Source organism: Petaurus breviceps, unplaced genomic scaffold (genome assembly GCF_028583685.1).
Source record: "Petaurus breviceps papuanus isolate PSGF00001 unplaced genomic scaffold, PetGlider_PUasm1.0 91041, whole genome shotgun sequence".
NCBI classification, from domain to species: Eukaryota; Metazoa; Chordata; class Mammalia; order Diprotodontia; family Petauridae; genus Petaurus; species Petaurus breviceps.
In genome coordinates this window covers 27,768,727-27,792,301 of record NW_027187400.1, presented here as the reverse complement: position 1 = coordinate 27,792,301, position 23,575 = coordinate 27,768,727, and the positions used below count along the sequence as shown (strand labels likewise).

The window sequence follows — 23,575 nt, the reverse complement described above, 5'->3', positions numbered from 1 at the left end:
AAAAGATGGGCTGTTGTTTCAGGCCCATTTGGGGTCAGTTCCCCAAAGGTTATACAATTCAATTGACATGAGGTAGGCATCTATGGGGAGATTCAGGTCAATTCAGCAAACGTTTATGAAGGGCCCTACCATATGTGAAATTCTACGCTAGGGAAACTGAGGTTACAAAGAAGAAGACAAAATTGGTAGGATACATTCTAGCCAACACAAATCCAGGCTCTTGGTGGTGGTGTCTAAATCCCAGGACAGTTATTCCAATGAATAGATATCTGGGGGCTCTCCATCTATTCAGTTCATCCTCTGGGCCTTAGAGGAAGCTGTGCTGGCTCCCTTTCTGACCACGGGACATGTTTTGTCCATGGTTTTAATGAGGATGGGAGAATTTGATGAGTGGGTAGCCAGAGTCAAGAAAAACCAGTCTTGCCTAGTAAATAGTTCCCATGCTGATGAAGTCACATCTCCTTCACAAGGCATCCTCACGTGACAGGCATTTTCAGAAAATAGGCTGCTACCTCATCCCACTCAATGCCATCCAAAAATGGGGAGCCCCTCACCCTGCCTTGAACTTGCTGGAGATTACTCTAAATCCACAGTACCTATTTCTTTGTCCCCATGAATAGAAGGATTAAAATGTTAAGCTTCTCCTTGGATTATTTTCTTGATGTATTTTTTCCTCTCTCTCTTTTCCCCCTCCTCCTCTCTTCTTCCCCTCTCTTAGCCAGATTTACCCTTCACACATTTTCCCCCTAATACTATTAATCTTTGGCATTTGTGTCTTAGAAATGAGTCGAAGATAGAAACCAACAGCCCTGAAAATCCTTTTTAATTCAAGTCGACCTTGGAAAGATGATTATTGCACCATGGAGAGTGCCCTTGGTGGCAGGCACTATGGTGTCCTGTTGGTGGGCCACTGATAAACACATGGGGCTATTGGTGCACCCTGAATGGGACCCTCGCCTTGCCTAATCCTGTTACCAGCCTGCTAATGATGGCCTCACCAGTGGGCAGATTGTTTTCAAGGGAGTTGGGAGAAGGATCTTTATAAAAGAGGATTATAAATCAAGATTGGAAAGGGAGGGAATCCTTTGCATTAGAATAAATTGGCTAGATTCTCTTGCATTTGGAAGAGTTTGGGGGAGAGGCTGAATGAGAATGGTAAGAGAGAAGGCATTAAGGTCTCACTGTCTGGTGCTCAATAAGTTCCTGCCATCCGATACTTGATTGATGGTTGCATTCAGGATGCCTACAATTAGAAATCCAGATTATATCACTTAAAGATCATGGTCAAGTATCCCTAACCTCATCTTCCATTCCACAGAGGGGTCTTCTCAGGCCCCCAGTAAGCAACCCACCTGGTATGATTCTCCCAGAGGGCAATAGGGCAGGTTCCCCAGCAGCCCAGAGATTATTTGACTTGTTAATAATTTTTTTTGGGGGGGATAATTAGTCACTCCCTCAGCAATCCAACATTTATTCAGCATCTACTATGTTCCAGGCACTATGGTAGGCACTGAGGACAAAATCATATTTATCAATAATAGCTGGCAAAGCACCTTACACCTGTAGTCTCATTTGATCCTAATAACAGTCCTGGAAAGTAGGTGCTATTATTATCCCCATTTTACAGAAGAAACCGAGGAAGACAAAAGCAAGGTGACTTGCTCAGGGTCACAAAGCTAGTAATTGTATGAGGATGGATTTGAATTTGGGTCTTTCTGACTCCAGCTTCACTGCTCTATCCACTGCACTACCCAGCTGCCCTCCAGTACAAAGAATGACATAATCCCTACTCTCAGGGAGTTGACATTGTAATAGAGAATGGCATGGAGTCTGACCTCAAAGGATTTCAAGTTCCTTAACAGAAAGAAGTTTCCCAGGAGAGACCAAAAGGTTACATTTGGGTCCTGCAGAAACCTAGTTGAATTTGTAAGTATTTTTGGAAAAAAAACTCAAGGAGACTGATTAGGTTGAGGAGTAGAGGCTTGAGTGGATGTTCTTTATGCCTTGTTTTGATGCAGGTGGAAGGGATGGTGGGTAGAGAGAAGAGGTAACATGGTGACAGTAACATGATTAAGGGTATTCATAGAGAGGAGGTTGGCCGAGCCTGGGGAGTTACCCCTAATGTGCTCTTCTGTCTGCTAGCTGAACAAAAGGTTGAGAAGCAATGACCAAAGGCAACTTCTCTGTAGTGGGTAAAGGGATAGAAAACTCAGAGTATACTGGGACTCCAACCCAATGCAGACTAAACCTATTCCCAATATATCAAAATATTAGGCAGGTGTTTCTGAGATTCATAGTCCAATCTCATTCCCCCCCAAAAACAAGAGATCCTCATTTGGAGTCAGGAGATGTGGGGTTGAACCCTCAGCTGAGTCACTGTGTTATCTGTGTGATCTTGGGCAAATGACTCAAACTTCCTGGGCTTCAGTTTCCTTCTTTATAACATGAGGGCATTGGACTAAATCTCTAAGGCAATTTCAGCTTCAAATCTAATATCCTATGATCCCATTAATGTGGTGCCTTACACATTTTGTCCAGTTATTTTTCAGTCATGTCCAACTCTCTGTGACCCAATTTGAGGTTCTCTTGGCAAAGATGCTGCAGTGTTTTGCCATTTCCTTCTCCAGTTCATTTTACAGATGTAGAAACTGAGGCAAACAGGGTTAAGTGACTTGCCGAGGGTCACACAGCTGGTAAGTGTCTGATTTGAACTCATAAAGATAAATCAGTTTTTCTGACTTCAGATATGGCATTCTATCCACCATGCTCCCTGCACACAGTGAGAGTTTAAAAATGGTTGATGCTTAATAAATAAAAATAAACAAGCAAAAAAGTAAATGAATGAATGGTAGTTCCTCAATAAAGTAGTTGCTGAAAAAGGAATACTAGGGAGGTTAGGGGTAATTAATTACCCTATGTTAGAGTCTGTGATGGAGAAAAAGAAGGTCAAGGATAGTCTGGTATCTTCCCTAGATTTGGAGAGAATGTGCTCAAGGGGCTATGAGTTACGAGTCTCCAAAAAACTAGAATTTTACAAAGGACCCCATCCTTAGAGGAATAGGTAGCTCTCAAAAGTGAAATTTTGCTTAGGAAGAAATGGGAAAACCACCTCAAGAGTTCTGTGAATACATAGGGCACTGATCAGTGAACTTAAGTTCAACAAGAAGGGATGAATAGAACGTTGACTCCAATGGTTTAGGTGCTAAAAGATGAATTCAGAAAACTAGCATGGTCCCATAAAAACAGCGACAGGAACTGGTTAGAATAAACTGTGGTTGGCAGTGGATTCAGTTGTTTCGATCATATCTGATTCTCCATGACCCCATTTTAGGCTTTTCTTGGCAAAGATACTGGAGTGGTTTGCCATTTCCTTCTCCAGCTCATTTTGTAGATGAGGAAACTGAAGCAAACAGGGTTAAGTAACTTGCTCAGCATCACACAACTAGTAAGTGTCTAAGGCTGGATTTGAACTCATGAAGATGAGTCTTGATTCCAAGCCCACTTCTCTTATGTATAATGACACCACCTAGCTGCTTTATTGTGCCACACTGTGTCACCTAGCTGTCCCAGTGACTGCTAAGAATGCCAGAAAGGCATTTGTTTTTAGACTGTGTTTGGGGCAAGAGGAAGATCAAAGGAGGGACAGGACAATGACTCAGAGTGGATGGGATAATGCTAATGAATGATGGGGAAAAGATAGTATACTACTTATTTCTTATTTTCTTTCTGTTATCTCTGCCAAGGAGAATGAGCTTCAGATCAGGAAGTTTAGAAAGGTTAATCAGGCATTAAAATCCAAGAGAGATGAGGAGATAGTAAAAAAAAATAACATAGCTGTCCTTGAAGAATTCAAGTCAGCAAACCCTGATAAGTTACATCCCAGGTTACTACAGGAATGGGCAAATGTGATTATTCATTGATTATTGGTGATCTCTGAAAGACTGAAAAGTAGAGGGGGTAGAGGACTGGAAAAGGAAAAAAGGTTTCATAAAGGACAAATGGTTCAAACTTGCAACCAGTTGGATTGGCTTGGGTTCCTGGCTAGATTCTAGCACATCTGATTAAAGGGATGATTTAGAACCTTTAGAAAGGGAGATAGTGTTCATCAGGAAATGGCAGACTTCCTCCAGAACAGGCCAAACAAGTCTTATTTCATTTAATTTTTTGCAGGGTTGCTAGACTAGAAGAATACAGGAGACATAGCCTACTGAAAATTTAGCAAAGAATTTGACAGTCTATCATGTGGACAGAATGGAAGAATGTGGGCTAGGTACAAGTGGGGAGATTTGAAATGGGTTTAATTAACAGACTCAAAGAGTAGTTCTTAATGGATCAAAACCAGGTTTTCCAATAGTGTCACAGCTAACACATCGAATAATAAAGTTAGGATCCAAAAAATCCAAAGGTTAGAACAGTTGACCTAACCTAATCAAAATGATAATGATGATAGCTAGCATTTATGTAATGCTTTAAGGATGGCAAAATGCTTTACATGTGTTAACCCATTTGATCCTTATGACAACTCCCCATTTTACATATGGGGAAACTGAGACAGATAGTGGTTGTTTGCTTTTTTAATTGACTTGCCAAGGGTAATACAGCTAGTAAATATGAGTCTGAATGTGAACTCCAGGTCCAGCTCTCTATCCTGGACCACGTAGCTGTGTTAAGTTCTAAGTTTATATTTAAATAATCAATTTGATAAGTTTAGGGTTGGGGAAGCATATAGGAAATAAAAAGATTTGGGACTTTTAGTGAACTTCAAATTAAATGTGAGTCAGAAATTTGCTATGGCAGCCAAAAAAAAAAAATGCTGCCATCACAGGCACCATTAAGAGAGGAGTGTCCAGGATGGGGGAAGTAATGGCCCCCCACTGCTCTACTCTACCTTCTAGAATTGTATTATGATCAGTTCTGGGCACTGCCTTTTAGGAAGAATATTGACAAACTGGCTAACCTCCAGAAATGTAGAGGGACTGAAGACTATGCCAAATGAGGATTGACTGGAGTAATAATAAAGAAAACTCACATGTACATAGTGCTTGAGAAACAATGGTGTACTGGAATGAGCGATCATCCCAGAATTAGGGAGTCCTAGATTCAGCTCTCACCTCTGAGCCATACTGGTCCTGTGACCTTGGCTAAGTCACTTAGCCCCTCAGTCCCAGGGTGACTGGCTCTCAAAGACTGTAAATTATATACTGGCGGCCTATCAGCACCATGGAGAGAACTTTCTCATCTGAAGTCCCCTATACCAGGGAATTCACTAATCCAGACCACTGGGGATCCAGAGATGAATGAGACACTGTCTTTGTCTTCAAAGAGCCCTCAATCAAGTTAAAGAGAGGAAGGATAAACTTTCAACAAGTTAAATGAGATTTAAACGAGATAAAATATATTGAATAATTTTAAAACTTTGGTGTACTGCATAAATGACAGTATTATGACATAACAGGTCAAAACAAAGTAGAAGAGATGATGTTTCCTAAACTCAGCATTCCATCACCTCCCACCTCCATGCCTTTGCCCAGGCTGTTTCCCATACTTGAAATGTACTTCCTCCTCACCTCCACTAGGATTCTTAGAATCCTTTGGGATCCTCAAAACTCAATTCAGATGTTAGCTTCTTAGGAGGAGACGTTTCCTATTCCCTTCCTACCTGGTTGGGAGAATGGACAAGCTAGACAAAGTGACAGCATTCTTCCCTGAACTGTCCCAGTATGTTCCAATTAGCATACTAGTTGGGAAATATTGATCGAGAGCATGCTGGTTTTTGCCTGTGAAGTCTGAATGTTATCCCATGAGGTAACACCACAGGTACCCCCTTAATGCCTTTTAATGTCTGAGATTTAAGCCTTAGAGGGAACTACGACAGCCTGGGCTGGGTTAGCTGCAGAGAAATTAACTGTCTAAATGAGTTTTTTCTTTTTAATTTCAAGAAAGTCTAGTTGTTGCTTCCTTCTAACGTTTTATCTCCTTGAGCTGATGCCCTTATTTAGAAAGAAACCAAGACCTTGTTTACTGGATCACAAACACACATGCAATTTTCTTTTTCTCTAGAATGCATGGGGGGCAGGGGTAGGGTTGAGGAACATAGTACCACAAAAGCCATTTGGCAACTTTTGAGTTTTTATTTGTTAAAGAAAAAATTCTTCCTTGTTCTACTGTCATGCTAAAAGGAACCTGTCAGGTCTTTATTCCCCAAACATAACTGATCTGAAGGTTGCTTTCATCTTTAAAAGAAAGTTCCCCAGAGTTTCCTGTAAGTATCTATTTGCTTCCTCGTTTCACTAGTTAAAAGTTTCCATCTGCAGTCTGGCTGCTGCAAAGCTAAAGCCTGAATGGCCATAAGCATTCCGGAAAGTGAAATGTTGACACAGTTCTATTTCTCACAGCCCAAACCTTCAGAGCAGTGATTCTCAAACTTTTTGGTCTCAGGACCCCTTTACACAATTACAGTTTATTGAAGACACCCCCATCCCTGACTTCCATTTACACAGTTTTATATCTATTAATATTTACTGTGTTAGGAAATAAAACATATAATTTTTTAAAATATGTATCTATTAATTCATTTAAAATTATAATAAAACCATTGCATGTTAGCAGAAATAACATTTTATGAAAAATAATTCTTTTCCAAGACAAAAAAAATTAACGAGAAGAGTGGTATTGTTTTACACATATTTGCAAATCTTTTTAATGTCTGGCTTAATAGAAGATAGCCAGATTCTCATATCTGCTTCTGTGTTCAATCTGTTTTAATGTGTTGTTTTGGTTGAAGTATGTAAAGAAAATCTGACTTTACACAGATATATAGTTGAAAAGGGAGAGACATTTTAATAAACAGAAAACAGCTTAGTATAATGAAAATAGTTTGGACCCCACAGACCCACCTCAAAGAGTCTCAGGGCCCCAGGGTTCTGTGGGGGATAACTCTGAGAACTCCTATTCTAGAAGACACCCCGCTGAACACCTAGAGGGCACCTAAAGTCTGATCAATAAGCACCAGCAGTCTGTGGGGCACAAATCACTGGAGACAAACCTGATTGCTTTTTGATTAGTGGGTGAAAGGGATGGATTTGATACACTCCTTCATGAAATATTACACAATTAATTCCAAATTGTCTTGGTAATGACATTGTCCCATGGATTGAAACCTGGCTGGAAGACAACAGAGTAAGTAAGGGTAGTGACAAAGGCCAATGGATGAGGAAGGGGTGAGAGGGGAGGGACTTCCCTTTCCATCCTGAGAAGATCAGGGACCATTGAACCAGCTGGAAGAGGAATGACTTGTTAGAAAAACAAACAGGCAACATTACTGTAACTGAGAGGGATGGACCATTCTAGGTATTGACTAAATCTCAGCTCGGGAAAAACTTGGCTCTTACCTAATGAAAATGACTCTGCAGACAAGGAATAATCCTCAGTGCAGTTTGTGCTTTCCTACATAGTTGAGTAATTGGGTGTGCTGGTTAACTTTGGTTACTACAACATATATGTGTTGGCATTAAAAGAAGACCACACATGCACAGTTGTAATGCAAACACATTTCTGATAATGCTACTCCTTTATTCTAAGGGAATATTTTATTCCATCTAAGACAAGTTACAAAGCCCTTCATTTGACATTAAAGCCTGTCTCCAGGCTACTTTTCGAGACTGATTTGATTTTTTTTCTCCATCCCATGATCTACCTCCCATCCAAGCTGACCTGTTTCTTATTCCCTATACAGACATTCCCTATATAAGACAAGTCCCTATATGAGACATTCTACCTCCTTTGCCCTGACTGTGCCAAATGCCTGGAAAGGCATTCCTTCCTTCTTATCTCCACCTTTTAGAACCCTGAGCTTTCTTCAAAGCCCAGTTCTGGCACCACCTACCACATGAGCATTCTCTGATTTCCCCCAGTTTTGATGCTTTCTACCACTACCTATCTACCCTGAGCAAAACCACTTTTCATTTTACTTTACATCAAGGGTGTTAGATAAGGGAGTTGTCTGATCAATGTGATGGATTTGTATTGAGGTTAGGCTTCATTTGAGATTTTGAGAGTTATCTATCTAGCTCTATCTACCTAGTATCTATCTATCTAGAGTATAGACATACCTTTCTACAATGGCTATCCATTGAGAGAAATAAGCACATTTCCTGATTGTTTCGTTATTGAGGACCAAATTGATTGGCTTGCACTATTAGGGGACAGAATATTGTGGGAGGAGCCACCTTTGTACTGATTTGTCAGAGAGCCTTCATCACAGACTTGTCTTCCTGGGGCCCTTTTTCTACAGAAGGTTCTCCTCATTGAAGTAGTCAATGATGACTGCCTTGGGGCAGAAACACATGGGAGCTTTGTGTGCCTCACCCACGTGGCTTGAGAGAAGAATTCTTGAACACCAACTTCCTGTCCTCAGCTTTGGAGAGAGAGTGGTGTAACCCCCTAGCCTCAGAGACAGCAACTATGGGGAGGGAAAACATGGAACCAAAATGGAGAAAGTTCTGGATCCCAAGTCTCCTGATGGAGAGTGGGGAGGGGGGCAGGGATTTCCTGAACAATATAATCCTCTTAGCATAGATAATTGAGTCTGTGGCCTTCAGGGTTGGAGAATGAGCAGTAGACTAAAGCCATGATATACTTTCCTCCACTGTTGTCATGAGTCATTCAGACAGTGGAGGTCCTGTGGGAAAGGGGCTTGGGATTATCTGTCTAAATAACCTTAGGTTAATTCTCCTTCTAAAGAGATTCCAAAACACAATTTAATGCTATGAGATCACCTGCCTATATGGGCTTCTGGGGTAAAAAATAGGGCTGTCATGATGTCAAAAGGTTGCCTTCTAGGAACCTCAAGATGGGTTCTTTTTAGAAGGAAAAGTTCGACTGAGAAGACCACACATACACAGTTGTTAGAGAGCAAAGAGACATAGTATGGAATGAATATGAACTACTGTGAGTCATGAGATGATGGAATCATTGATTTTAGAGCTGGAAGGGGACATAAAAGTCATTGAGGCAAACCTCCTCATCTTACAGATGAGGAAAGTGAGACCCAGATGTTTAGTGATTTGCCCAGGGTTACACAGATAGTAATTGTCTGAGGTCAAATTCAAATCCAATCCAATTAATCCAATAAACATTTATTAAGACCTACTATGTGCCAGCCACTATGCCTAACCCTAAATCTAGGTCTTTCTACCTGTGCTTTCTTCCTTGTCTATGGTGGCCAAATTCACATACTTCAACATCTACAGTTGAGTTCTTGTATGGGGTCCCATGTTCTGTACCTCTGTATGAGCTATCTTTTTATTTTATTTTATTTTTTTTTTAGCAATCGGGGTTAAGTAACTTGCTCAAGGTTACACGGCCAGTTATTTCTGGGTGTGGTGCTAAGTATCAGAGCCCAGATTCGATCCCAGGTCATCCCGACTCTGGGGGCGGTGCTCTTACTCACTGAGCCACCTGGCCGCCCCTATGAGCTATATTCTGATATTTCCCAAAAGTCAATATGAATTTGGATGAAAACCAAAGAGATCAGTTTGGGGAAGATGTGCCAAAAGCTAGATCCAGCCCATATAAACCTGGAATTCAGGGCCACAGGTGACAGCTTCACATCATGTTTATTTATCTACATACATATTGTAGCTTCCTTGAGTGCAAAGTTGGTTTTTTTGGTCTTTTTATCTCTGACACCTAGTACTGTGCCTAAAAACGCACAGTGGGTGCTTTGTTGAATTGTGTGCAACCCCAGATGCTTGCCATTAAAGCAATCCTAGACTTGATTTCATGTTTGATGATGCCGATGGCCCTTGGGTTCCAGTGGGACTGCAGGATCATAAGGACAAACACTCATTTTCACATCTGAGTGGAGGTACCGGCTGAGAGACCCAAGTGATAGAATGCTGCCTGAAGCCACCTTTAGTCTAAAGTGGAATATACAGCCAATACTATCCATCTTTGGGCTACTATTACTCCCAGCTTGACACTGATAGGTGGGCAAACAAATGGTGAAGAATTCGCAGGCTGGCAAATTTTTTAACCTGTCTATAAGAGTAGTTGCCTAAAGAAATCAGGTGACTGATGCAAAGGGAAACCCAAGGATGGGGGATGGGGGATGGGAGATCTATAGGGCAGCCTCCTAAGACTAGCCATAATTCATTATATAACTCAAAGCCTTTCTTCACAATAACCATTCAGGGTAGGGAGTCCCAAGTGTTTTCATCCTTTTTTTTTCTTCTAAAAATGAGGAAACGGAGTCTCAGAGAGGCTACTGTGAAGCAATATAAGCAGGTTTAGACATCTGACCACTCATCTTTGCTGGGGAAAAGAACTTCTATATAGGAAGGATTGTAAAAAAAAAAAATAACAGTGTTCCTTCTACTGGGGAGAGGGGCAAGGGAATGACCATAAAATTGTGAGATTACTCTTGGGCAACTCAGGAACAGCAACACAAACTAGAAGAAACTCCAAAACCTCAGTTTCCTCATATGTAAAATGGAAATCATGACACATACGTTGTCTGCCTCACCTAACATTTTTGAGGAAAACAATTTGTTAAACTGTAAAGCATGATATAAATGAGAATTATTGTTATCAACTATAAAGCACAATATAGATATCTGATATTGTTATTATTATTGTTGAATGATGGACTGCTGTTATCATAAGCTTTGAGTTTGGTTTGATTTCTCTATTTTCTCTTCTCTCTCTCTCTCTCTTTCTCTCCTTCTTTCTCTCTCTCTTTCTCCCCTTTTCCCCTCTCCCGTTTCTCTCTCTCTCTCTCTCCCTCTTCTTTCTTCTTCTTCTTCCTCTTCCTTTCTCAGAAACCTCGAGTAAGTCAATTAATCTCTGAGCCTCAGTTTCCTCCTCTGTAAAATCACAGGGTTAGATTATAGATAGCTTAACATTCCTTTCAGCTCTAAATCTTTGATGCTATTGCTTAGTATCATGGATAGTGCAGAAGGAGGAAAACCTAGGTGCAAATCCTGTCTGAAATACTCAGTAGCTGTATTATCCTGGCCAAGTCACAACCTCTCTGGGCCTCAATTTACTGACCTGTAAAATGATGGAATTGGGCTCTGTGATCTCTAAATTCCATTTTAGCTCTAACAGCATTATCTCATGTTTTATGAGGAACAATGATAATACAGTAAGGTCTAATGTTTCTGGTATCCTTAAGGGAATGGCATTAGTTAATTGTAAAAATAATTGAAGCTTATCTCTTTAAACACTAACCTTTTTTTCCCAAATTTGGCAATTTTGTTTCATGGGTTTTCATGGTTGAAAAATTCATCACCAAGTGGCTAGTCTGCTGAGGATAAACCTTTTTGTACTTAACTAGTTTAATCTTCAGAAAGCAGATACATGTTAAGTTATATTCTATATACTTTGTTTAATAAGTCAGGGAAGTACTAAGAAATCCTTTTAGCATGGTAAAACCAACCAGAACTTGATCTCCTCAAGCATAGCATTAGAGTACCCAGGAACATCTTCTGTCAGTCTGTAAACATTTATTAAGCACCTACTATGTGCCAGATCCTGTACTAAGCACTGGGTATACAAAGGAGGAAAAAAGACAGTACCTGCCCTTAAGAAGCTGACAGTTTAATAGAGAAGATGACATGTGATTAATAAACATATAGACAGGACAAATTGAAAATATTCTATGCAATAACCAAGTATTAAGATACTTGTAATGGCCCCAAGCATCTCCCTAAAACAATGGCCCATCCTTTTAATACCAAAATGCTTTTGGTGCTATCTCAGAATCATGGTCTCAGAAGAATTTAAATTATGGGTAATCTGAAAGGTGATAGAGAGAAATATGGTGGGCATAAATAAATTGCATCTTATTACTAAGAATTATGCCCCCAAAGTGCAGCTATGATAGCTATTAATGAAGACAAGTGGAAGAAGAGATGGGCTAGAGAGAGTGATGCAGAATAGATGGAGTTCTCTGGACTCCACTGTTATTGACATAATTTCAAGAGAGCTGGAAGAAGGAACCTCGGCATGTTCCTTGGACCCTCTGTGGAAGATTTGTGGGATGATATGAAGAAGAATGACATAGAATGAGAGCGCATGTGTGAGTTGTGGAAGGAGTACCCAAAATAATAAGTTATATGGAGATCAGCATACTATAGACTTCCTGCCTCTTCCATATACTGGCTGTGTGACCTTGTGCAAGTAACGTAACCTCTCTGTGCTCTAGGAAGCTCTTTAAGACTATAAATTGTAGAGAAAGTGCCAACCTGCATTAGTAGAAGCTATTTCTTCTGGAAGTTCCCTACTTCAGTAAAATCACAGATCCAACCACTGTCCCTACACTTCCTTATCTTATTAAACAAATTATACCGGCCATAATTTAATCTTTTATGAATGACCCAGGGTCATCATAAGCATGAATTGTTATATTGGGCTGTAATAGAGTAAAATTTCCCAGAGCTATCAAAGAGGGATGGGTTGTTTGTTCTTATACAAATGGTCCTGGAATGGCTATGAATTTTTTAGGTCTTTTTTTATCAGTTCCTTTCATTCCCCCTTCCTTTTTGCTTCTGTCAGCACCCCTGCTTCTTGGAGGCAAACCCGTCTCCTCCTGATTTGCTGTTTCTATGCTACTGGAGCCTAGGGAGCCAGATAACCAACCCTGCTGGGATTGTGTTGCTTGTTGTCCTTGGTGCTGTAAGAAGACCAAAATCACATGACTATGTTGGGGTCAAGGTACAGTGTATCTGACTGTCTGATCAGAACAGTATGAGTTTGGAAGGCTCTACCACAAGCCAGACACAAAAGTCCATAAAATGGGTATAGCTAGACTTTGATGGGCTTTTTTCTGAGTCAAGTATGTGACCCAGATCAGGGGTGTCTAACTCAGATAGAAGCAAGGGACACTAATTCCTATGTTAGGATCCCTGTAAGCATCCCATTGACTTACTTTTAAAATGTAATGTTTTCTACATTTTAGTATATTTCTATTTTGTTTTGTTATTTGTTGTATATTTGTTTGGTTTTATTATATTTTCATCTTGTTTGTTTTGTTATTTTGTTTTATTATATTTTTGTTTTGTTAAATATGTATCAATTACTTTTTAATTTGGCTTGGACCTCACTTAAAAGTGCTATGGGGTTCAGAGTTTGACATTCTCACTTTAGAGCATGTGACATCTATTTGTGCTTAGAAAGAACTCGGGATTTTGAATTAGAGAACCTGGGTTACCTTAGATAAGTCACTTCCACATCTGACTCATTTTCCTCATCTTTAAAGTGAGGGCCTTAGCTTAAGGGGATTTCAGTCTCTTGCAGGGGATTTAAGATGCCTTCTAGCTCTAAATTCATAAACTCATCATATTCTTTGACCTTTTCTGTGCTCTTTCTGACTCTCAGTTGGGTTGTAGATGGAAATTTCCATGGAAGTGATCTCTGAACAAATTAGATTTAGGACAAGGGCTTTTTATGTTATTCTTAATCTCACAAGTTGTATGGTAGATAGAGCGCTAGGTCTGGAGTCAGGAAGACCTGAGTTCCAATCTCATCTCAGACATTTACTAGCTGTGTGACCCTGGCAAGTCATTTCACCCTGGTTGCCTCAGTTTCCTCATCTGTAAAAAAAAATGACCGGAGAAAAAATGACAAACGATTCCAGTATCTTTGCCAAGAAAACTGAAAATGAGCGAACAAAGAGTCAGACAGGACTGAAAAATGACTGAACAGCAATAGTCCTAGCAGAGTCCTGGGCATATAGGCTCCCAACAGATACTTGTCTATTGTCACCATCATCATCATCATCATCATCATCATTGTCATCCTAAAAATAATATTTTAACTAATGTAATTAACAGTAACATAGTGCTTACTGTGCACCAGACACTGTGCACTTTACAATTATCACCTCCTTTGATCCTCACAACCACTTTAGGAGATAGGTGCTTTTATTATCCCCATTTTACAGATGGGGAAACTGAGGCAAACAGAAGGGGAAGTGATTTCCCAGGGTCACACAGCTAGTGTCAGGTCAAATTTGAACTCCTGTCCCCAGGCTAGGTGTTCTCTCCTCTGCATCACCTACCTATAGAGTCATATTCTTAGACCCCATTTCCAGACTGAGCATGGGATGGGTATGTGCCTTGCCAAAAATTATTTTTAAAACCATCCAGAGCTGTAACTTTGGTGGAGCCTCTGGAGCTTTGTCCCAGGCACCCAACTACACTGGGCACTGACCATGCTTAGCAGGAATAGTAAGGTAAAATAGGAAGTTAACATCTTCCTATGCAGATGTACGTAGCCACTTTCCAGCTGACTTCCTCCCCATCCTGGCCTTGTCAATGTTCCTTCCAATGGCAGTTAATGGTGCCCCATAATCTATTTGCCCCAGGCATTTGGGGATACTTGTCCCAGTCCTTAGATTGGTAAGGAAAGCTCTGTAATCAGCCACTTCTGTTTTTAGCCCAGGAGAAAGAAATGGCAAGGAGGGAAGAGGGATATAACAAGATACTTGTGAAGGGGAATCATGGTGAATGTCTTAAAAGGCTTAATAAATAGTAGGAAATGGAGGGTGCCAAGTGGGCTCTTTTTTTTTTCTTCCAGAATAACTTGACAAATGTCCATTTTAAACAATTTATGATCCCTTGGATTTTTCTCAATAGGACGCTAGAAATAATGAGATTACCAATGAAAGCATGCAAATTCCAGAGGCAAACAGCTGATTATGGCTGGGGGCTGTGTTGTTCATCCATCTCGGCCCTGTACTTAGAGGAAATGAGCAAGCATGAATCTCCTTTGGTAAGAGGGAGTAAGTTATGAAGGCACCCATACACTATATTGAAAATCCAGGAAGTCAGCAAAGAATATTGCCTTCTTAATAATAAATACATTTCGGGGGCAGGAATTGCAGGGGAATCGTTTAAATTAATTTCAGCTTTGTTTGTTTGGTTTGTACGGAGCCTCAAGTCCCAGCTGATAGCAGTCTGTAAAAGTTCTAACATATTGGAAATCTGATTTTCTTACCACTGAAATCCCTGAGCCCAAAATGATTTCTCTTTCAACCTCGCTAATCAGACAGGCAGGGTTACAATTGACTCCCCTAACCAAATCACATTTGGACTTTTTTTTCTTTTGCTGGGGAGGGAGAAGGGCATAAATAATATTTAATCAAACTTCTAAATCTACAACCAATGGGTTATTACCTCTGGAGACTTAGGAAAGTCGAGGACAAATGCCATACAATTAAAAGGAGAGGGGGTAGGAAATGCGATCAGGGAAAGCATGCCTGGGCATCCTGTATTGCCTGGCCGATGTTGGGTTATTAGGATAGTCTTGCTATTAAGAGGCTTGAGCTTGGAGGAAATGCATATGAACAGATAAACACCTCAGCAAGTCAATGAGGGGCAGCCCCATCCACAGGCAGAGCTCAAGGATGGCTAAAAATTTATCCATCTAACCCCCTTTCTAGGGGGCAGCTAGGTGGCTCAGTGGATAGAATGCTGAGTCAGGAAGATTCATCTTCCCAAGTTCAAATCTGTCCCTGGACATTTACTAGCTGTGTGACCCTGGGCAAGTCACTTCATCCTGTTTGCCTCAGTTTCCTCAGCTGTAAAATGATTTGGAGAAGGAAATGGCTAGCCACTCCAGTATCTTGGCCAAGACAACTCCAAATGGGATCACAGAAAATCAGTTATTACTCAAATGACTAACCAACAAACAAAACTCCTTTCTGAGCCCCTGATGATACATGGCTGTGTAATCCATCTCAAGTTTTATCTTCTCTCTCCCAACAAGACTTTAAACTCCCTGAGGGCAGAGATTGCCTGATCAATGTCTTCTTATTCTAGACAAACTAGACAAATCCCTCACCTTCCCCACCCACCTACAGTGTCCTGAGAGTACACAGTAGATGCTCAGTAAGAAATGTGACTATAAATTAATGATGAAAAAAGTATTTTGGAAGTGGTAAAAACTCCCAGATCTGTAGTTCTTATCCTGAGGGGTCTGTGAATTTTTGTTCATTTGTTTCTCTCTTAATGTCTAGTTACCTCATGTACTTTAAAACATTTTGAGAAGGGATCATGGCATGCTTTCAAGCACACACACAGATTAAAAATCTCTATATAGATAAAGGTGAAATAGTTTTGAGAGGGGCAGTGCCAGATCTCTGATGCCATCAAGGTGGAAGACTTCCAGAGCAGATGCCCTCTCTTCACTGGCACAGATCAGCAACCCATCTGTAATAATTTGTAATCTTAGGTGATTGCCCAGGGTACTGAGAGATTAAGAAGGCAGTGTAGCAATTTGGAAATCAATCAGTCAGTCAATAAACATTTTTAAGTACTTACTATGTGCTAGGTACTGGGTCTGAAGTCAGAGGAATTGTGTTCGAGTCATGCTTTCCATTCACTAAATATTCACCTTGGGACAACCACAACTTCCCCAAGTCTTTGTTTTCTCTGCTGCAAAATGAAACATTTGGCCTTTGAGGTTCCTTCTAACCAGGAGTGTGCAGGAGCCAACTCCTACCAGCTTGAGAGAGTCAGTTGTTAAATTTTCAGTGTGAGTATTCACCCCTCAGAAATTATTAAATACTACAAATAAGTGTTGGCTTTATTTTTGTGCTGATTTACTAAGTGTCTTTTAAAAAAAGTTATAGAGGGGCGGCCAGGTAGCACAGCGAGTAAGAGCACTGGCTCCAGTGTCAGGATGACCTAGAGATCGAATCTGGGCTCAGATACTCAGCACCACACTCAGAAGTAACTGGCTGTGTAATCTTGAGCAAGTTACTTAACCCCAATTGCTTAGGGGCGGCCAGGTGGCTCAGCGAGTAAGAGCACCAGCTCCAGTGTTGGGATGACCTGGGGATCAAATCTGGGCTCAGATACTCAGCAGCACACCCAGAAATAACTGGCCTTGTAACCTTGAGCAAGTTACTTAACCCTGATTGCTTTAAAAAAAAAGTTATAGAAAAACTATTCATAACACAGATTAAATCTATGTTGTGCATACATCCCACCCCATCTCTGAGCTGCTTTTTAAACATTTACCAGCATACTTTGACTTCTAGATCTAGATCTCTGATCCCATTTCTTACTCAGGGTCACACAGCCAGTATTTGTCAGAGGCAGGGCTTACTAGAACTGGTAACAATAATGAGGAAACTAACTCTTCAATCAGCAGACCAAAACTTACTATCTAGGCTGCCTTCAAGGCAGACCCCTTGAGAAGCAATACCTTTTCTCTTAACCAAGTGCTCAAGACAGATTCAAATTCGATGTGCAGTTACTAAGTACCTGTGGGGAACCTAGACTTGGAACACAAAGGCAAAATGGGGGAAATAAATCCCTACCCTCAAGAAGGTTACATTCTACTGGGGGAAAGAACGATGTGGCATTTATCAGGAGAAGTATAATGCAAGGTAGCATTGTCACAAGGGTAAAGTGGATGTACAGACAAGGTGAGGTTGGGGTGAGGACTGGACCTTTGATTTTATAGGTACAGGAAACTTCCTCTACCCATCCAGGTAGTCACCCTATGGAGCCTAGAATGCTAAGGGGTTATGTGACTTACCTGGGGTCACACAGCCAGTATGTGTCAGAGATGAGAATTGGAGTTGGGTCTTCCTGGTTCTGAGAGCAGTATTCTGTCCATCACACGTGGGGCAGCCCCTTGGATCAGAGGGAACATAGACTCAAGATCCCACTTCTGACACCATCTGTGTGTCATTAGTCTATTTCCTTGACTTTTGGGGGCCTCAGTGTCCTCACCTGTGAAGTGAGAGGAGGTAGACTTGATAACCCCTAAGGTTTCTTCCAGCTCTATCTCCTATGATGTTGTGGGTATCAGAGAAGTTCCCTGTTCTAGCCAAGATGGTCCAGGAAAATTTGAGTAGAGAGAAGAACACTTTTAGTTAGAGGACTCAAGGAAAATTTCCTGGAGGCAGCAGTGCCTGGGCTGAACCTTGGAACCTAAAAGACAAAGATGAAGAGGGAGCTCACTCTAGGTATGGGAGCACAATGACCTGTTCAAAAGTATGGAAGTGGGAACCGACTTGAGTTAGAAAAACAGGCTTCTGGCTTAGGGGGAAAATAGACTTTGCAATCACATTTCATCAATGCTTCTCTGTTGACAAAGAAGTAATGAGTCCCTGCACATGCCTACCTCAATGAGGTACCTTCCAATTCTGAGATCCTCAGACACATCCCAGAAGGTCTTCTTGTTCCCTGAGCTAAAACTCACCCTAAAACTCCTGCTCACCACTGTTAGTGACATACAAACCAAGTGCTATTTCAGTTTTGAAAAGGGGGTACTTGGGAGGAAAGCCTTCCTGCAGAGCTTCCCCTGCCGACAGAGAGTAGCCTAAACCTTAAAGATATGGAAGGATTCTAAAAGGCACCAGTGAGGGGGAAGTGTATTCAAACCGATGGGGTTGCCTGGTTTTCAAATGCCCAGTGATGGGAAATGCTTTCAGAGTGTTTAACCCACACAAAAGAAGTAGGCTTATGACAGTGAGAAAGAGCTTTCATGTTTCTGTGCCTTTGTTATTTGCCATATAGATTCCTGCCAAATGACAGAGTAGTGGGCTCCCACTCACTCTGAGGTCTTCTGGAGGAAAGGGATTGTTTCTGTTTTCTCTTCATTGTTTCCCCAGCACCAAGCCCAGGGGTTGGCGCATAGTGGGTGCTTAACATTTAATGGAATGAGATGAAATAGAATGGAACTGGGGGAGGGGTAAAGCATTCACTCTTTCTTTGCCAAGCCAGTTTGCATCTATGAAGTGTCTACTATGTACCTGGCATGGTGCTGGCTATACAAATAAAGGTAAAAGACAATATCTTCTCTCAAGGAATTCAGTTTCATAGACTGCCAGAGACTGCCATGCATTCTAATTCTCTCCCTGCCTTGTAATTTACAAAGAATCCATAACTTGAGAGTTAGAAGGGACCTCAGTGGACATCTGGTCCAATACCTTTGTTTTCAGATGATGGGACCCAGAGAGGTTTAATATCTTTCCTGAGGTCACACAGCTAGTACTTGGCTGAGAGAGGAATAGAACTCAGTCTCTCTAACTCCAAATCCAGTGCTCTCTCAAGTACATGAATAACATGAAAACCACCAACTAAAGCACAGTCAGATAAACATATAAAATGGAGGCAGGAAATGTTCCCCAATTCCTGCTTCCTCGGCCCTCAGCCTTTAACAAGGCAAGTCAAAAAGAATCAAGAGTCCCAAGTTAGAAGGAACCTCAGTAGCCATGTAAGTCCAAAGAAATGAAAATGAGAAACTCTTCTACAAAATGCTAGGTAAGCAGATAAGTGTTCACCCCAGCTTATTCTTGGAGCCCTCCAATGAGTAGAAATGTACCAAATTTAACAGACAATATCTAGGCAAATATGGTGATTTTATTCTTTGTCCTCATCCAGGTCAATCTGAAATTCCACCCCATTTTGCCATGTTTTCCTTCCTCTTTCCTTTCTTTTCTTCTTCTAAATATACATATATATCCATATGTATATGAGTATGTATTTATATTCAATGTGTATATATTTCCAGATGTATGGATTTTACTCTGCATCACCTCATATATGTCTTTCTGTATTTTCTTGTACATTTCATATTTCTTGTTTTTTACAACCCCATAAGATTCCATTACATTAAGATAGCACAATTTTATTGAGCCATTCTCCAATTGTTTAATGTACAGTTTGTTTCCAATTTCTTGCTTTTGGAAATCAAGCAGTTTTGAACATTTTGTACAGATAGGTCTATTTTTAAAAATATGTGTATATATATGTATATATACACGGGTGTATGTGTGTATGTGTGTGTGTGTGTGTGTGTGTGTGTGTGTTTTGGGGATAGAATAAAAGCTCTGGAATCTTTGGGTTGAAAAGTATGATCAGTTTTGTCTTTCTTACTGCATATTTCTCTCCAAAATGTTTGTACCAGCCTGCAGTTCCTCCAACAATGTATTAGTGTGCTTGTTTCACCACCCTGTCTTGTGAATTCCTTCATTTGTTCAATTCTCCCTTTATCTGACTGAATTATCTTTTTTCCCTTTCTCCCCTAGTGCTTGTACGGCTGTTATGTCCATTCCTCCATCATCCCCACCTTCCACCGGAGGTGCTACTGGCTCCTTCAGGTAGGTGGCTGGGTTTCTCCTTCTGTCTTTGGGGCTTGGAAGGTGTCTGGCTTCAGGAAGCCTGTAGAGATAAAATAAATGGGGAACATTGTGCAAGGGTTTCAGATGAGGATGCTTTGATTGACTTTGAAAGACTGAAGTGTGGTTTGGTTGATTTTCTCTAGGTGACATTAGCAGGATTGAGGCCAACTTAACTTTGTTGCTGCTTCCCAAATGAATACTCCTGGAAGAGAATGAGGCTCTTCAAACATTTCCCCACAATGCATTTGGTGCTTTGCATATGTTTACCATGAGAAAAAGGGACACCACATGTCCCACGTAATTGAAATTCCACTGCAGATGGAGAAATCCTGGCTTTTTGAACCAATTGCCCCTTTGAACCTCATTCTCCATCTGGGAAAAATTTCAGCAGGGAACTACTGTTCCCTGTCATAGTAGTCCAACTATTAGATAGTCACTTGAGCAAGGCAGTTTCTATAGTTTTAAAGTCTTGGCTTCATCTTCTCTATCATGTTACTTATGGAATCTCCTTGATTTGAGTACTTCAGCTGGGATTGGGATAAAGGGCTTTACCCAAGTTGTGTCTGTACATATCCAAGATTGGTGACAATAGACAGCTAGGTTCTTGGTGTATCTATGTATATTTTAGATCGTTGGTGATAGAGGGCTAGCTACTAAGAGAATCTAAGTGTCTTCCTCTGGGATGTTGCAATGGGGTCTGGTTATGTCTGCCTAACCAATATTGTTTGAAATTGGTTGTGGGGTGGGTGGGATTTGACTCTGGGTATGCCCATAAATATTTCAAAAAGTTCAGAATGAAGGACTTTCCTGGGGATGTGTGTGCACAGTTTATAGATTGTTTGGGATTGAGAGAGAATTTGGGAGAATCTCTACTGTCCTACTTTGAAATAAAAAGTTTGGGCCTGAGAGTATCTGCACATAGCCAAGATTGTTTGAAATGGGAAGTGGTGCCCTGGGCATCTGCAAGTGTCCTAGATTGTTTATGAAGGGTGTTGGGGCTCTGGGCATGTGTCCATATTCCGGCATGTTTGAGATGGAGGGCTGAAACCTGGGAGTGTCTATACATATTCTTGTTTGTGTGATGAAGGGACGGGATGGTGCCTGTTTGTGCCTATAAATATCCAGTACTGTTTGGAATAGAGAGCAGGACCTTTAGTATGACTGTATGTATCCTAGATTGCTTGAGATAAAGGACTAGTCCCCAAATATGGCATCATTCTTGTCAGCTGGCAGGTTTCCTTCTATCTCCATGTTCACTGGAACATTGACAGAGATGACTGTGTCTGTGCAAGACAACTGAGATAATCTATGCGTGCCCTCGTGTTTCTGTTACTTGTGCTGGTTTCTCTATAAAAGACCATCCTTTGGTTTGTTGTTGCTTTTTGGGACCCTGACCTTCACCTCAGACTCTTGACCTTCCCCTCTCCACTTCCTTGACTTTATGTAGACCTTCCTATCCACGAACTGCTGGCCTCTTTTTGTCTTGACTGAATGTGTGAGCTATATTTGGGGAAGGTGGGTCACTTTTAGTACATATGCCACCTCTTTCCCAAAGCCTTCCCTGATCTCCCCAACCATGAAAGCCTTGCACTCTAGATTGCCGCATCTTTACTTTGTATATATAGTTTGTATTTGCTTATTAACTAAACATAATAGCTGACATTAATATAGTACCTTAAGTGTTTTAAAATGCTTACATATGTTATATCATTTGATCCTTACAACAACCCTATGAAATAGGTTCTGTCATTACCCTCATTGTTTCAGAATTCAATATATTTCTATACTAGCATAGATTCAGAGCTGGAAGGGATCTTAGAGGCTATTAGATCCTGTATAATTTTGTAAAGAAACTTAGACATAGAGTAGTCAAGTGACTTATTCTATGTTACTTATAGCTACTAAGTGTCTGAGGTAGGATTTGAACCCATCTTCCTGACTCTAAGGTCAGTGACCTGTTCACTAAGCCATATATGCTCATATTTCCACCCACTAATCCCCACAGATTGAAAACTCATCAAGGGAAGGGTTAATTATTTTTTTTAGTTTTGTATTTCCAATGTCTGAAACTGTTCCTGGCGTATAGTAGGTGATTAATAAATGGTTGATTGCCTAATTGATTCACAGTTGCCTTGGGCTGATTCACCAGAGACATGGTCTCTTCCCCTTAGAAAATTCTATTGAACTGGAATTTCAGGGGGAGGAACATGAGAGCACCTGGACAGATGGAAAGACAGAGGCAATCAGTGCTATTCTGGCACTCAGAGATCAAACAGGAGAAATGAGTTACAACAGAATAGCTCCAGGGAAGGTGTCTTGGAATAACTCCCCACAAACCAGAACCATTCTAGTGTGAAATCCAAGGCTTAACCCAGCTTAGGGAGATGGGGGGGGAGGTGGGGAGCAGATTTCAGAGCTGAGCTATTTCCATAATTCTCAGGGATAGAACTCAGTCCCTGACGCTTAGATATAGCCATCACACAGCTTCCACACTCCATTGCCTCCACCAAGCCCCACAAAGCCTTCATCCTCCCTGGTCTTTCAATTCCCCCAGAGTTCCCAAACATAATTGTCAGTGCATTAGCTAATAATGTCTATAACTGTCCAAAGACAGGCTGATTCATGGGTAGGTGTCATTTCCCCAACACCCAGGGTAACCCCTATCCTCAGTTACCCATAATCCTTTTCCCTTTGAAGTTGGAATAGTATTAATTACTTGATTCTCTAATTACTCTGAATTTCCACCTGAAAGTTTCTTTCTCTCTCTCTCTCTCTCTCTCTCTCTCTCTCTCTCTCTCTCTCTCTCTCTTTCTTTCTCTCTCTCTCTCTCCATAAGAAAATATTGGTCTATTGGTCTCTGGCTTGTCTGGGAAGGGCTTCTTTTTATTTTTGTTGTTGTTTTCTGATGCCGCAGATGGAGGGTTTGTATCTCCATCTAGATCCAGTGTTCACAATTCCACATGTTTCTGCCAACCCCAGAGTCATATTTGTATTGAAGAGATGTTTTACACTATATTAGGGGAAATGTGACATGTATATATAGAAGTATACCCAAAATAAATGAAAAATAGTACAAAGCAATTTCAAGTGTATGTTAACAAGGGTAATCAGGCAAGATGACATGTTCCCATCTGCTTTTCCAGGCTTAGTAACTTCCCTTCACACTTTTCCATTGCTTTGAAATTGGTCTATTCTCTGTATACAACATTTGTCTCCTGCCTCAGTTCCCTTGTGTCTCTCCTTTCTTAACTCTGCCTCAGAAAATTCCTAGCTTCTTTCAAAGTACCACTCAGGTTTTGCCACCTGCATGAGACATTTTAAAATTCTTTTCCTCCCCCAACCACTCAGTTATTAGCATTCCCTCTTAAAATCATTTTGAATTACTATCTATCTATCTATCTATCTATCTATCTATCTATCTATCTATCTATC

The 23,575-nt window shown here is 40.8% G+C and overlaps 1 protein-coding gene across 4 annotated transcripts in view; it reads left to right on the top strand.

The window, feature by feature from the left end:
- CAMTA1 (calmodulin binding transcription activator 1) overlaps positions 1-23,575 on the top strand; it is an 894,751-nt gene that overhangs the window by 443,964 nt on the left and 427,212 nt on the right. For all 4 annotated transcript variants that reach the window (XM_069079391.1, XM_069079392.1, XM_069079389.1 and 1 more), the window contains exon 3: positions 20,051-20,122. In XM_069079391.1, coding sequence (XP_068935492.1) covers positions 20,051-20,122 — 72 coding nt within the window. The remainder of the gene's footprint in view (positions 1-20,050; positions 20,123-23,575) is intronic.